Source organism: Phascolarctos cinereus, unplaced genomic scaffold (genome assembly GCF_003287225.1).
Source record: "Phascolarctos cinereus isolate Bilbo 61053 unplaced genomic scaffold, phaCin_HiC Scaffold_1;HRSCAF=81, whole genome shotgun sequence".
Lineage (NCBI taxonomy): Eukaryota > Metazoa > Chordata > Mammalia > Diprotodontia > Phascolarctidae > Phascolarctos > Phascolarctos cinereus.
Genome location: NW_027555514.1, coordinates 40,579,984 through 40,596,823, shown reverse-complemented (window position 1 = coordinate 40,596,823; position 16,840 = coordinate 40,579,984). Strand labels below are relative to the sequence as shown.

General features: G+C 39.8%; 1 protein-coding gene across 1 annotated transcript in view; it reads left to right on the top strand.

Moving 5' to 3' along the window:
- Window positions 1-16,840, top strand: part of ACAD11 (acyl-CoA dehydrogenase family member 11) — a 90,635-nt gene that overhangs the window by 5,159 nt on the left and 68,636 nt on the right. The window contains exons 2-5 of the mRNA XM_020987283.2: window positions 3,040-3,139; window positions 7,268-7,393; window positions 8,949-9,110; window positions 14,630-14,794. Of these exons, the coding sequence (XP_020842942.1) occupies window positions 3,040-3,139; window positions 7,268-7,393; window positions 8,949-9,110; window positions 14,630-14,794 (553 nt within the window). The remainder of the gene's footprint in view (window positions 1-3,039; window positions 3,140-7,267; window positions 7,394-8,948; window positions 9,111-14,629; window positions 14,795-16,840) is intronic.

The window sequence follows — 16,840 nt, the reverse complement described above, 5'->3', positions numbered from 1 at the left end:
ATAGCAGCTCTTTTTGAGGTAGCAAAGAATTGGAAATTGAGGGGATGCTCATCATTTGGGGAATGGACAAACAGGTTGTGACGTATGATTGTGATGAAGTACTACTGTGCTGTGGGAAATGACAAGAGGGGTGGTTTCAGGAAAAAAAATATGACAAGACCTTTTTCAACTGAGGCAAAGTGAAGTGAAAAGTACTAGGAGATCATTGTGCACAGTAACAGCAATATTATAAGGATGATCAACTGTGAAAGACTTGGTTACTCTGATCAATAAAGTGATCCAAGACAATTCCAAAGGATTCATGATGAAAACATGCTGTCAGCTTCCAGAGAGAAAACTGATGAACTCTGAGCTGAAGTATAATTTTCTGACTTTCTTTATTTCACTTGCTTTTTTCTTTTTTTGCAATATGGCTAATATGGAAATATATTTTATATGATTTAACATATGTAACTGATACCATAGTGCTTGCCTTCTTGGTGGTGGAGGGGTGGAAGATAGGGATAGAATTTGGAACTATACATTTTAAAAGAAAATGATTAAAATAAATACTTTTTTAAAAAATGAATGTTAAATGTTAGTTAAAAACGAAATTTAAAAATTAGGCTTTGGGATTACAAGCTGATGGAGAGGTGGAATGACAACACATTGTGATCAGATAAAGATATGTCAGAGTTCTCGAACATGAAAGTGGCACATTTATGGGCAGTAACAAGATCAAAAAACAGATTAGGTACACAATATACTGAAAGAATAAGTCTCCTAGCCTGTGGCTTGATCAAAACTTGGAAAACTGAACTGGCAGGAACTAGGTATAGGCCAACATTTCCCTCGTTTACCAAGATCAGCTCCAAATGGCTACATGACTTAGACATAAAGGGTGATATTATAAAGAAATTAGAGAAGCAAAGAAGAAATTCATGATCAAATGAGGGATAGGGCAGATTCAGGGGTGGGGAAGCTGTAGGTAGCCTCCAGGCCACATGTGGCCCTGTAGGTCCTCAAGTGCAGCCCTTTGACTGAATCCAAACTTCACAGAACAAATCCAAGGAGATAAATTCTTGTTAACTGAAAAGTAACAAAAGTTTTGATTGTCATCATTTTTTTCATTTAAAAAAAAAAGTTACAGGGATGTTAAGCAGAGCCATAAGCAGATTGACGCATTTTTTCTAGGATCAATGGCAGTACTGATTTTAGTATGGTTCCAGAGCAGACGAAGTGGTCTGATGAGAAGATTACTAGGTGGTAAAGTAAAACATGATTGGAACTAGTTTATATATAGTGAACCTGGTAAGACACTCACTAAATCAGGGTGGGGATGTGAATGGGAGGGTTGGGTTCCCCAGGGCAGAAGGGATATGTTCTCTAGGGCATGGGTCTTGGTCTGGAACCCAGATTTCCTGAGTTTCTAGTCCAATGCTCTTTACTAAAAACAAATTCTCCTGGACCCATCATTCTTCTTTACCCCACCAGTTACCAGATTTTCCTTTCTACCTTCATAGCATCCTTCACATCTAAACCCTTCTCTCTGTTCATAAAGCTTCCATCTGAGTTCAGGCCCTCATCACCTCTTTCCTAAATTATTGCGACAGCCACATAATTAATCTGTCTCAAGTCTCTTACCACTCCGGTTCATTCCTCACACTCCTGCCAAAATGATTTCCATTGAACACCTGACTCCATGGCTCACATATTCACTAAACTCTTCTAGCTTCTTACTGCTTCTGGGATCAAATAGGAACTCTTCAGTTTAGTTTTTAAAGCCATTCACACTGTCTGACCTCAGCTGATCTTTATGTCCTCATTGGGTGTTATTCCTCTTCTTGTGCTCAATCATCCAACAAACTGGCCTTCCTTCCATTCTTCACACATGCCCCTCCACTCCAATCCGGTGATCCAATAAACAGTTATAGGCTCCATCTCCCAGCTCCAGGCCTTTGCTCTGGCTATCTCCTGTGACTGGGATGTGCTTCCCTCCTCTCTTCTGCATCGTAGAATTCTTCTCTTCGGGGCAGAGCTCAAGCACTACCTTCTGTATGAAGCCTTTCTTTATTTCCCCTAATTGTTAATGCCCACCTTCCCAAATTACCTTGCTGACAACTTTGTATTTATTTGTATGTATTCATATTTGTTTTCTGCATTCACGAAAATGTGCTCATCCCTACTGGGGGAAATCCATGAACACAGGTAGTACAAATATATAAACTAAATATAAAAATATAAGCTAAAGGTAAAGGGTAAAGGTAGAGACCCCTAGCAAATGGAGGGATCAAGCTAGGCTTCATGGAACAGATCTCATCTGAGCTGAGTCTTGGAGGTTAGAGATTCTGTGGCGGTGAAGAGGTATGGGAGGCATTCAGGAGCAGGAATTCCCATTGATAGATTGTCATATAAATTATAGGGTCTAGCAAGTAAGCCAGTTTGGTTTAAATGTAGAGTGTTAGGAGAAGTAATTACCCTGGAAAGAGAGGCTGGAGCCCAATTATGAAGAGCTTAAAATGCCTAACAGGGGTTTGTATTTTATCCTAAGAAGAAGTCACTGGAGCCTCTAGAAGAAAGAAGGAAAGGAACATACAAACATGTATTAAGCTATCTATCTGGCTCTGGAGATACAAATGCAAATGTGGAAGAAAGACTGCCCTTGTTCTTAAGGAGCTGGGACTTTGTTTCACTGAGTTCTTTGCAATCTTGGAAAGTCTAATGGTACTGGAGGGAAGGGGAGATGGGGGGAGGAGGGGAGAGGGACAATAGCCATAGGCACTGAAAAAGTGTGTATCCAGAGGGTGGAGGAATGAAGGTACCTGACATGTAGGGGTTTTGAAATCCAGAAAGTCAGGAGCAGGGCCAGGAGGAGAATGAAGGCTGTCAAAATGTGTTTGGTTTTGTAAGCCTTCCTGTTGTGGATTTGCTCTATACTATTTTTGAAAGCATATAATAAAATGACTTGGTTGAATTAAATGGTATCTAAGGTTTACTCTACTCTTAAAATTCTGTAATTATGTGTTTTTATCTTTGTAACTGATCATTTCTCTTGTCTAGATCAGGACAGTCGAATCCAACCTTTTACCTTCAGAAGGGATGTCGAACTTTTGTACTCAGAAAAAAACCACCTGGCCCTCTCCTTCCCAAAGCACACAAGGTATGACAGATAGAGTGTTAAATTTATTGATGAAGAATAGAACATTTTAAACTCATGAAATACAATTTAAAGATATTTTTCTTTAGGCAAAGCCAGTACAAATGTATTTAATTTCTCAGGTTGGTTAAAATTATGCTTCTCTCTTTCTTCCACTGAAAAACAATAGTCATCTTTAAACCACTAGTCATGGGCCATAACCTAGCCCTCTGGAGTCTTATCTGGAAGAGCAGTCGTTCAGCAGCTTTGTTCTTAGTTCTAGTCAATTTATGTAGGTTTTACTTTTGGTCTTTCGTTTAAATCGTGTGTAAAATGGCATCACGATGTGAAGGGCCCCACAAAAGGCCCCCCATCCCATGGGTGGATCTTCTGTGGAAGAGCTAGATACCACATTCAGAAAAGTCGCTCAGGATGCAGATGCAGGTAGAGGTCCCAGTCTGTACTGACAAAGGAAATGCCACATCCATTAGGTCACAGATCTACTGAATTGAAGTTGAAAGAGTAAAAGAGTTGCATTATTCTGGGCCTTTATGTTGTACTTGTAACTATCCAATAAAAAAAATGAAAATAAGTTCTTGAATAGGGTTTTCATCTAATTTATTAGCAATAAAATGTAAGCTCTGACAAAGACTTCTGCAGTTGTTCTTCGGGTGTTGGGCTTTTAGCTAATTATAATGATGAAAAAATTACTTTGTGAAAATGATATGCCAGGTTTTCAAAAGAGGAGAAAATGGGACAGTGAATGTGAAAGCCCCTTGAAGAGCATAGAGACGTTCAAATGCTAGAATGACATTTCAAGATTTTGCTAAATAACAAACCACATTAAAGACATTGACTATTAAACCGTCAAAGACTTGTGAAAAGATCTGTTCGGCCATTCACTTACTCAGAACATACTTATCACATTCTAACCGTTATCAAAACATTGTGCAGCGCCGCTGAAATGAAGAATTCTCTGCTCTCACCTCATCGGTAGTCTAGTGGGAAAAATGAGACAAGTATATCAACAATTACAGTATGGAAATAGTAATTTTTTTTAAAAAAGTACAAACTACTACAGGAGGTTAAGAGGAGAAAGACGCTGAGAATCCGGGAAGTCTTTGGATACTTTTTTTAGAGAGTGGATCTTGAGTGGGACTCTCAATGAAGATAAATTTAGCTGGATCTAGAGAGGAAGGACAGAGGGCAGAAAGAAGAATGTGAGTGAATACAGGAAGGTGGAAGAGGATGGGGAATGCTCACAAAGCAGACAGTAGCCCAGTTCAGCTGGGGTATGGGTGCACCAGGAGAGGTGGGAAGGCAGGCTGGAAGAGAGGTGGCACCCAAAGCTCAGATGACCTTGAATGCTGGGTTTAGAAGGCCAAATTTGATATCATGAGAAACCTTTGAAGCTTTCGGGACAGGGGCTTTGAGCTGGGCTCTCATAAAATTATTCTAGCAGTGGTGTGTAATTTGGACAGATGAGGCAGAGGTACGATTTAGGAGACTAACACAGAAGTCTAGGTAACAGATGATGAGGTGACTACTAACACAGTAGTCTAGGTAACAGATAATGCTGTTAGCAATGACCCTGGAAGAGAAGGAACAGATTTCATAAATACTTCAGAAGCAGAATGGGAGTACTTAGTGACAGAGTAGATGTGTGGGGGAGTAAAATAAAGAGGAACCAAAGGTGAAACCAGTATTTCCACTCTGGATGAAAGGGGAAATGGTGATGCAAACCATAGAAATAATGATCACTGAAATTGGAAACAGACCTGACTCAGGTCTCAGCTCTAGCAGTGTGACCTCTGGGGCACTGGAGAGAATAACGCTACTGTTTCATAGGACTAGTGAGGACAGAACTTTGTAAGCTATAAAATAGTGTGCAATGTGAACTAGCATCAATAAAAATTACTATTAATAATTCTTCATTAATTAGTGCCTTTGTATTGATAATTAACTAGAACTAGTATTAACAGGAATGTCAACGTCAGGAAGAGGAGCAGGTTCCACCCTCATTGACCCTGAGGTGTTAGGGGGACACACAGGTGGAGATATATAACAGGAAATGGGGAAATTGGATCTACAACTTGCAAAGAAGGTTGAGAGGGGAGGTAAAGACATGGTGGTTATTTGAATAGAGGTGACATTTAAAGCTGTCACGCAGACTCTACAACGTAGACTTAGCTATTTTTGTCCACGTTTTTCAGATGAGAGTCAGAGGATTAACTGGCTCATCTTTGGTCACAACGCTAGTTAAGTGTCAGAGTTGGGACATGAACTCAGAAACAGTTTTGGGAAATACCATCGTTCGGAGGGGAGGAAAAGCAGATATAGAAAGGAGACACACAAGGTCATCACTGAGGTGAAAGGAGAACCAGGGAAAGTATGGTATTGTAGAAGCCAAGAGAGCTTATCCTCTTTTTTTCTTTTTCTTTTTTAAAACCAATCAACAGTTTTGTTTGCATTACAGAAGGAAAAACTATTACGCTTGTTTTGATTTACAAGCTGAGAGACTAGCCCTGAAAAAACTGGAAAATATACTGACTTTTATTAAATTATTTAAGTCATGAGCTAGATAGCTCAGCCAGAATTCTCAGATCCATGAGGGAGGCACAAAACACAGTGTTAGCCTGGATGTGGAAATAGTGGTCTTTTTATTGGCTTGGAGAGGCAGTTACTGTAGTGGAGAGGGGGTTGGCCTAGGAATCAGAAACACCAAGGTACAAATCTTACCTCCAACATAGCCTAGGTATGGAGCATTGGATAAGTCTTGTAATCTCTCAGTGGTCCAGGAAATTCTCCAAGATTATAAATTACACAGAAGTTTCGATCTATATTGGTGGAGGGAATATCTATATCATCCCTGCACTGATGAGATCACAGGCTTGGACACCTTCCCCTTGGTACTTCCACCACCCTGCAACTGATTTAAATTGGCTGAGACATTATATAGATATTTATTGAAATAGAATTCTACTTCTATATCTAATTAAGAACCAGTTTTGTAATTTACAGGAGTTCTAGTAATTTGGGAATTAATACTACTTTTGGAAGGAAAAGTTAGTACTGTAATATTCTTGGAAAATTACTTTTATAGGGGCAGCTAGGTGGTGCAGTGGATAGAGCACCAGCCTTGGAGTCAGGAGGACCTGAGTTCAGATATGACCTTGGACCAAACACTTGACGCTTACTAGCTGTGTGACTCTGGGCAAGTCACTTAACCCCAATTGCCAAAAAAAAAAAGAAAAAGAAAATTACTTTTATTGTCATAAGTAATCTTTACTAATCTGGTCCTGTAAACATTTTCTCTTGTAGCAGACAAATTAAAAACTAGGCATTTAAAAATTATTAGGATCATGGATTTAGACTGGAAAGGGCCTTCATGGTAATCTAATGTTAGCTTTCATGTTACAAATGAGGAAACTTGGGCTCCCAGGGCAGTGAAGAGACTTGCCTAAGGTCACACAGACAGAACTTGAACCCAAGTCCTCTGACTCCAGATCTACTGCTCACATGCTCTCTCTTCTCTCTCTTTCTTCTCTCTCTCTCTCTCTCTCTCTCTCTCTCTCTCTCTCGTTCTCTCTCTTTCTCTCCTCTCTCTCCTCTCTCCCTCCCTCCTTCCCTCCCTCTTTCCCTCTCTGTCTCCCCCTGTGTCTCTATCTCTGTCTCTCTCTCCTCTCTCCCTCCCTCCCTCTTTCCCTCTCTCTCTGTCTCCCCCTATGTCTCTATCTCTGTCTCTCTGTCTCTCTCCTCTCTCCCTCTCTCCCTCCCTCCCTCTTTCCCTCTCTCTCTATCTCCCCCTGTGTCTCTCTCTCTGTCTCTCTCTCTCTGTCTCTCTGTCTCTCTCTCTCTCTCTCTCTCTCTCTCTCTCTCTCTCTCTCTCTCTCTCTCTCTCTCTCTCTCTCTCTCTTCTCCTCTCTCCCTCCCTCCCCCTTTCTCTCTCTCCCTGTCTCCCCCTATGTCTCTATCTCTGTCTCTCTCTCTCTCCCTCCCTCTTTTCTTCTCTTCCCACTGCACCACACTGCTTCATAGTTCAGAGGTTAGGGTATGTAAATATTGTTGTTTATGCTTCTATGAAAAGAATGTTGAACTACACATCAGGAGCACTGGGATTTTGAATGTTGAATAAGCTGTAATTCTATTTAGGTTGATAGAGAATTCTATGTGCAGAAAGCCTTGTTTTCTAATGGATTTCCGGTCCCTAAGCCTTTACTGTACTGCGAGGATGTCTCTGTGATTGGAACCGAATTTTATGTGATGGAGCATGTAAAGGTAAATTAATATACAATGTTATTATACTGTTGCTATTTATGATGAGGATCAAACAAATGGGTTTATTTTAGCTGCTCTTAAGTGGAAAGATATTTCATAAAATGTTAGGTAATTCAAGTTATTTTTCTTTTCTTTTTGTTTAAATGCTTTACTGATTTTTTTAACATTAGTGTCACTTCTGAATAACTTCCCAGTTGAATGTCACAAAGAAGTACAGGTAAGCAAAACAAAACCTGTGGGTCGGGTTTAACCACATCTGCTTCTTTCCACACCTGTGCTCCATTGCCTATTGCCTCTCTACAGAGAAGAGGAAAGCATTCTTCACCTCTGATGCTATGATTGGTCACTGCAGTGATTAGAATTCTGTATCTTTTCATGGTATTATTCCTTTACATTCTTGTGATCAGTGTATAAGTTGTTCTTTTGGTTCTGCTTACTTTGCTTCGGATCAGTTGATACAAATCTTCCCAGGTTTTTCTGAATTCTTTATATTTGTTGTTTCTTGTGGTGCATAACATTCCATATGCCATCATTTGTTCAGCCAGTCTCCAATCCATGAGCATCCACTTTGTTTCCAGTCCTTTGCTTCCCTAAAAAAGATAGTGCTGATAGAAATATTTTCATATATGCCTTTCCTTCTGTCTCAGCTATCCATAGGACATATGCCTGGCAGAGGCATCTTTCTGTCTACCGTAAGTGACTTTTCTAGTATAATTCCAAATATTCATCCAGACCATTTCACAGCTCCTTCAACAGTGCATGAATGTGACTGTCTTCCCATAGCCTCTACAACATTTATCAATTTCATATTTTACCAATCTGGTAGGTTTAAGATGCAACCTCAGAGTTGTTTTGACTTGCATTTTTCTTATTAGTGATTGTGCATCATTTTTTCATATGGTTATTTACAGTTGGCTTTTTTGTTTTCATTTTAAAACTGCTTATTTGTATCCTTTGATTCATTACCTATTGAATAAATATTGTTTTTCCATGGTTTTAAACTTTTTTCTATCATGCAACCAAAATTTCTAATTTTTCCTTTAATCTTAGCTAAAAAATACTAGGGGCAAAGTAAATTGTTAGAGAAAATTGCCTAAATCTTTCCTGTGCCTCTAGGTGTCAGTACAGATCTATAAAATGACTGTGGGGGTGGGGAGGGAGAATTTTATTCAGATGGTAAGTGGGTTTCTTGATTTGTTTATTTTTAATTCTCAAATAAAGAACCAAAATTGATGAAAGGTAAAAGTGTTGAGATAGTATTCAAGCATAGAATTTAAAGATTGTAGTTGTGGATTTTTATCTGTTTTAACTTGACTTTTCTCTTATGATCATTTTCTTTTCTGAACAACAACAAAATCCTTCTTTTAAGCCAACATTTGAAATGAATATTTCCAGAATAAATGCTGAAAAGATCCGCGGTTTGAATACAAACCTGTTATCCCAAATGTCTCTGGACATTGAAATAAAGGAAGAAGAATGTGATCATTAGTGAAATGACACAGCAACAATGAGCTATGCAGTTTTTAAAAATCTCTTTGATGTATTGATTTTGTAGGGTCGCATCTTTCGTGATTTCAGTCTTCCAGGAGTTAGCCCTGCAGAACGATCTGCCATATATGTGGCTATGATAGAAACCCTGGCCCGGTTGCATTCACTGGATATACAGACTTTGGGTCTGGAAGTGTATGGTAAAGGAGAAGGGTACTGCAAGAGACAGGTAAAATACACCTCTTTGTCATTTTCTTAGTTACCACATATCAGAATATATCATGTATTTGGAAATAATGTGTATTGTTATTTTTTTAAAAATGAACCTAGAAAAGGGGATTTAAAAAAAATTATATCATGAGTTCTAACATTAAACTTTTAAAAGACTTTTTTTTTTTGCTTAGCATAAAGGGAATATTTTAAAATTTCAAATCAGGCTATAATTCCAAAAGATTTCTGCAAGTGACTCCATGTACCTGAAGGCAGGTTGGCAGTTGTATTATAAATGAGATTTGGCCATTTAGTTTACTTATTTGTGGACTGTGGACTTTGGAGACGAGGGCAGGGAGGAGCCCTGGAACTTTCTGGTAATCTGTTTCATCAGTGGAGCTCCTCCCATCCACTGATATTCTTCCTGGACTCATTCCCTGATGATTAGCTTTCCTTTCTTTACTTCCAGGGATACTTATATCCCAGTGATACTGAACCTGCCAACTGCCAAAAAATAAGCCCTGCCCTTCCTGAGCCCTGCTGTCCTTATGTCCTTATTCCTGCCCAGCTCAACCCTCGCGTCCAGTGGCCACTTCACTGTCCCCTTTGGTGCTCCTCCTCTGTAATTAAGAAACTGCTTCTTAGTCCTCTCCCTCTCTCTCCATCTTCTGGCACTAACTGAGAGTTGGCTTCTCCTGGATGACACTGCATTCGTGGGCATCTCTGCCAGGACTGCATGCACCTTCTTGCATACTGCTTGACTCACTGTTCCGAGTAAGCAGGTTAGACTCCCACTGCCCCCCATTGCCATCTCTAGACTCTCCTTCTTCAGCCGTCACTCAATGGTCTCTCCCTGTCCGAGGTTCACTCCATTCCAGTTTATCCCCTGCTGACTATTCCAGATCCTGGTGACTTTTGTACTGACCTCCAGAACATTCTTCCTCTTTCCAGTGAGTTCAGTATGTGGCCCACAGTCTCGTCCTCCATTCCAACTCCTTCCTTCCTACTAGGAGATGTCAGCATACATGTAGATGTTACCCCAAACAACTTTCCAGTTCTCTAATCTACTTTACTCCTTCACTTCACAACATACCCACAGGGATGATCATACCTGTGATTTTTCACAAGTGTTCCATTTCTGGATTCAAGAACTCTGAAATATCCACCATTCTGCCTCTTCCTGTGCCCTTCTTTTCCTAAATCTGTCTTCTGCCTTTGCTGTGAACTCTGAGCCTTCAGGGGAGACCCCTCAGATTGTCACCCCTTCTTTGTCTATATTCTCTTCCCTGCCCGGCCTCTGCTTACCCTACACCATCCTACTCTCAAATCTCTGGTATGAGGTCTGGAATTCCCCTGGCTGGGGAACCCTGTACCTCCCCATAATCTTGGGGTGTTCTTTTGATACCAAGGGAAGAGGTCAGGTATCTCCAGATTGATTATAGGTAGTAGTTTAATTAATCATTATGAATAATTACAAAACAGGGGCAATCTTCAGTCTGGGGCAGCAGCCAGACAGTTCAGTGGATCCCCACACAGAGCCCCCCACATCCTCCTGGTAATTATAGAAAATAGACAAAGTGAGGAGGAGCTAGAGAGTGCATCACTATTGATCGGTGGGTGCTTTTGCTTTTGTGCTTAGCAATGAGCTTGGGCCTAAGCCAATGTTATGCCCAAACATATGTTTGTTTTTATGGTTTTCATAGGTCATAGTATCCAAGTTTTGACTTTGATTCAGTATCTAAGTTATGATTTCTAACAGGTCACCATATTTGGGCTTCCACCTTTCACAGAGTTTAAGTTTTTATGGCTTTTCACTTATTACTGCATTTTATGGCTTTTCCCCCAATTGGGACCCCCCACCTTGCTCTCTTGTTATGTCATCACTTGCCCCTTTCCAGACCCCAACCCAGGATTATTCCTACCATTTCCTCTGTTTCCTTTATTTCTACTCCCATGCTGCTAATTGGAGCTGGAGAAATTCATGAAATGGCCTCCCGGGTCCACTCCAAAGTTCTGTCCTCTCATCTCAGTGTGCTCTCACTCAACCAGGCAATCCTTCTGCTGTCTAATGGATTCAGTACCCCTCTCACCACAGTGGCTGTTCCAAGCATTTTCTCTCTTCAGTATTCCCACCTCACCCTTTGCCTTTCTCTTCTTCTGAGGACCTTGCTTCAAAGTTAAAAAAAAATAGGGTCATTCACCTCAGACTCCTTCTTCTGCCTCTTAAAATCCTTGTGACATCATCCTGCTCCATCTTGGAGTCAGGAATACCTAAGTTCAGATCTTGCCCCTGAAACTTAGTAGATGTGTGACCCTGGGCAAGTCACTTAACCTTGTGCACCTTCACTTTCCTTATCCATAAAATGAGAGTATTGCACCCCATGGGCTCTGACATGCCCTTCCATCTCTACATTCATGGTTTTATGATCTCCTCCTTTATTCCAGCCTCTGAGGAAGAGGTGGTCCTTCTTGCTAAGCAAGGCCAACCCCCTTCATGGATGCTCAATCCTGTCCTCTCTTCAGGAAAATGTCCCAACCCGTGGTCCCCCTGCACTCTCTAATATTCAGTCTCTCCTGTCTACTCATTGCATCTCACTGCCTACAAATCTGCCTGAGTGTTTCCCATCCTCCATTTTAATAAAAAACTTACAAGATCCTACCATCCCTGATAGCTTTTATTGTATATTTCCCTTTCCCTTATGAACTAAATGCCTTGAAAAAGCCATCTGTTTACCTCCCCTTACTGCATCTGTGCTTTTCAGTCTAGCTTCTGAGCTCATTTATTCAGCTGAAACTGTTCTCTCCAGAAGTTAGCAGTGATCTGTTAATTCCAAGATCTCGAGGCTTGTTCACAGTCCTCAAGTTCTGACCTCTCTGTAGCCTTTGACAGTGCTGACCACTTTCTCCTATGTAGCCTCTCCTCTCTGGGTTTTGTGACACTGCTTTGTCCTGGTTCTCCTCCTGCTGGTGTATCTGGTTCTTCACGGTCTCCTTGGCTGGATTGCCATCCATGTCGAGTCCACAAGCTCTGGAAGTGTCTGAAGGCTCTCTCCTGGGCCCTCTTCTTCGTCTTTCAAATAATCTTTCCCGTGGTGATCTTATCACCTTTCATGAATTCAGTTATCATCTCCGTGTAGATGACTCTCTGATCCTTATATCTGGCTCCAGTCTTTCTCATGACTGCCAGTCCTGCATCATAAACAGACTAGGGAGCATTCTTTATGGGAGGAGGCCTCTGTGGGAGGATTTTCCTGGATGGATGCCTGCGTGTGCACACCCACACATGCACACGCGCACACATACATCCACACATATAGTTGTTGTCTCCCCTGTCAGAATGTATGTTCCTTAAGAGCCAGTACTGCCTCACTCTTATCTTAGCACAGTGACTGGGAGAAAGTAAACAATTAATAAATGCTTGATTGATAAATTCTGTGAATGATTCCTTCTCCAAGAAGTACTTATTAAGTATCTGCTGTATATCCCAGGGTGGGTTAGATAAAATAAAGGATGCAAAACAAATAGAAGATAGATTTCTATCTAGAAGGAGTATCTGATCCCATTGCGAAGATAAGCGACCGTAAGTTCTAATCAAATCTGTAGATATTCCGAGGCTATCTTGGCAGGCATTTTTGGTAAGAATTGTATTCAAGAAGTATCCATGGACTCAGTGAGTGACTTCTGAGGAGAATGCTATCCTTTTTTAATCCCTCTCTTCCCTTCCAAAGGTGATTACTAGTCCCACAGAGGGTAAGTGTATCTGCTACTTCCTAGTTTTGTGTCTTTGGGCAAATAATTTCCCATCTCTGGGCCAATGAGGTGATTAGATTAACTGACCTCAGTGGCTTCTTCCAGATTTTAAATATGTCATCTTAAGAACATACATGAAACAACTAGAAAATCATATGAGAGAGTATATAATTGCATGCTGAATTTGTGGCATGCTCCAGAAATGGTCTGTGACAGTTGAGGGCATGGAAAGATCAGTATGAGTTAGCATATGGGAGACAGTTTCATGGAGAAGGTGAAGCTTGAGCTGATTCTTTTAGGATAGATCAGGATTTCAAGGGATGGAGAGGAAGGTGAGAGGAAGGGCTTAGAGATGTGAAAGCATGTTAGTGCTGTGTATATGAGCATGTAATTAGGGACTTTGGCCAGAAGAGAGCAGAAGATAGGGGAAGAATGAGAAGACGTGGGGTTTATAGCTAAAATGGCACCAATTTATCAAGGAGACTGAAAGTTAAGCCATGGAATGGGGCATTGATTTGATCAAATGATCTAAGGAGCCATCTTGGATCCTTAAAGGGGCAGGGGATATTGCATGATTTAGGCTATATTTTAAGAAGTGTAACCAGGCAAGATTGGTAGGATAAATTTGAGAAGGAAGAAAATTGCAAGTAGGGAGTCCTTTCTGAAAGTTCAAAGCTTGAGATAATGAGGATTCGGGTCTCCAAACTCTGAGTACTTTCTAGCAGTAATTTTGCTTCCTTTCCTGTATGATTATGGCAATAGCCAATCAGTAAAACAAGCATTTTGTTTTTAATTAGTGAATTTTTTTTAAATATTCAAATGTTTTAAGAAGCGAGTCAGATACCTTGGTATTGACAGAGACTGACATGTAGCCAAAGTACTAAAATTGTTTAAATTGTCATTTAGTCTTTTTTCCTTGTTCTAACATTTTCACTAAATAGTCATTGCTGTCACCGTTCTTTAAAAGTTAATTATTTGTCTAACAGCACATTTGTGCAGTTATTGAACATTGTTAGCTCAGAAGTTGTCCTGTTGATGTTTTAGTGCTTTACTTAAAAGAACAAGCTTGTTTTTTGTGTTATTTAGTTACAAACTCCCTGTTGTGGTTATCTCATTGTTCACTTATGTAATATCCTGGGCAACATGTGGCGGCTAGTCTGAAGGATTGTCTCATAAAAACATTCCGAAAAGATAATAGAGGACAATTTTGTTTTGCAGATGTGGAAAACCTCAACACATATGATAAATACCTCACAGTGTCCCAGAAAGACAAATTAATCGTTGTGAAGTGTTTCTAGGGATGAATTCTTTCATAGTTCCTGTTTGCCTTCAGTCACTGAGCCAGTATATATCTGTACATAGAGATATACACACACACACACACACACACACATATACACATATATACACACATATATATATACATATATGTGTGTATATATGTGTGTGTATATGTGCGCATATGTATGTGTATGTGTATATATACATATACATACACACATATACATATACATATACATATGCATATACATATACATATACATATACATATACATATACATATATGTGTATATATATATATATATGTATATATGTAAAGTGCCAATTACATGAAGATCTAATGTAATGCCAAGTCCTGAGAGGGTGCCTTGTGTTACTTGGCCCTAGAAACACTGTGATATGTTTAATAGTGAAATAAAAATGTAATATAATTAAAATACATTTACGTATTAAAATGTCTATTTGTAACTTGCTTTTAATTTCTAAAAACGATGTATCCACGTGCAGGTATTAACATGGACAAAGCAATATCAAGCTGCAGCTCATCAGACCATCCCTGCTATGAACCAGCTCTCTACCTGGTTAATGGAAAACTTGCCAGATCAGGACCAGGAGCAAACCTTGATTCATGGGGATTTTAAAATGGATAATTTGATTTTCCATCCAAAAGAGGTATTCCAAATATTATGTCAATTACTGGGAGGTGGGGCTAGCCCTGGGCAAAATCTGAAATAGGCCTTTGCTTCAGCCAGAACATCTGAGCTGCTCCACTCACCTTGCTTATGCTCCCAGAATCACCGTCACCAATCAGAGTATTTATTATTGCAAGGGAGCAAAAAATTCATGGCATTGGTGTATTCTATGTAGGGTAAAGACCAGATACTGAGTGATGTCTATGATGTAATTAGAACTGTATAAAAGAAAGGTAGCTAGGTGGCACAGTGGATAGAGCACTAGTTCTGGAGTCAGGAGGACCTGGGTTCAAATTTGGCCTCAGACATTTACTAGCTGTGCGACCCTGGGCAAGTCACTTAACCCTGATTGACAAGGAAGGAAAGGTATAAAAGGGTTTGACACTTGGATGGTGAGGGAACTGGGGAGTCTGCTTTAAGAGGCTGCATGGAGGGAACTGGAGATGTTGAGTTTAGGCTTGAGAAAAGGTGATACAGGGAGGTACATGGGAGCTGCATTTAAGTATTCAAAGGGCTTATATGTGGAAGAAGAATTAATTTGACTTGTACTGCTTGGCCCCAGGAGAGTGGAGGGAAATCGCAGAGGCAGATTTCATCTTCATGTAAAAAAAAAAATTCCCTTAGAATGAGAGTTCTGTCAAAGTGGAATAGGCTGCCTTAGGAGCTGAGGGGTCTTCTGTGCACCTTCAATAAGACTGTCAGAGCCCCTGCGAAGATGGTGGGGAAGGAATTCTTTTTGCAGGTGGGTGTGTGCTACACTGAGTGGCCTCGGGAGTTTCCTTCCAGCTCTGGCATTCTGCAGTTCTGTTATTTAAAAAATAAATGAAGAAAATGAATTTTTTAAAAAATGAAGACTATTTAAAATGTCTAAATTTTAAATACCTGGTTTGACTTTTGCTTTTTCCTTCTTTTTGTCCCCTGCTTCACATGTCCTCTCTTTTTTTTAATCTTCTTTGAGATGAAAAGATTCCCCCAAACCTCAAAAGCATTACATAAGAAGAGTGGTCTCTTTGTGTTGATGCCCACCATAGAATTTTTGTAAAATTAGTCAAAGTAAATCAAAGCTGTCACTCTACAATGAGTACAGGTTATATATCCTGGTAGTGGAGGAGTTCATGATGGGCATTAGGAGACAGAAACTTTTCTGCTGGTTTAAGAGATTTGGAGCAAATCTTATGTTTCTTAATATTTTTATTCCAGTAAATGTAATACTTTATTTCATGGATTGATTAGCATAATACTGGCAAATGTCAAAGGCAAGATTTGCACTCAACTCTTCCTGGCTCCAGCACCTGTACTCTATCCATTAGACCACTGATAACCTCCTTTGGCACTATTCGCACCACATTTATTCTCACATTTCCATAGTACTGTGATTTAACTGCATATTTGAAATGCATAGAATTCAAGAGGAGTATATTAAATGCTTATGATGAGAAGGTATTGTTTTGTAGGAAATATAAGGGAAAAAAGGACAGTTTCTGCCCTCAAGGAATTCATAATTTTTTTTCTTTTATAGGAGACAAAATTCAAATTCACTATTAAGTGGCTGTTAATGTTCAAGACAGAGCAACACATTGAATAAAATCTCATTTCTTTTCATAATTTCTTTTGACATTCTTCACCTTTTATCCCTCCATGTGAAGTTACTAATTTTTGTAGTTCTGTAAAGTAGTTTGGTAGATTAATTGTATGACATTAAATAATTAATTTAGGTGTTTTTATTTTTATTATGTTGGCTTGTACAACCCGTGATCAATTAATATTTTCCCCAAATAAACGTGGGGATGCAAGAATAGTGAGAATAGTGGTGGGGAGGAAATAGGGGGCATGGAGAACAGCTATAGAAAAGGGGAAAGAAGACTAGTGGGAGAGTCAGAGAATCTGTATTCCAATGGAGACTTTACCATTTATTCTTTGATCTTAGGCAAGTCGGAACTATAAGAACTCAGTTTCTTATCTGTAAAATGAGGACAATATCTGTGCTACCTGCTTCACCAGGTGGTTATAAGGATCAGATAAAAAT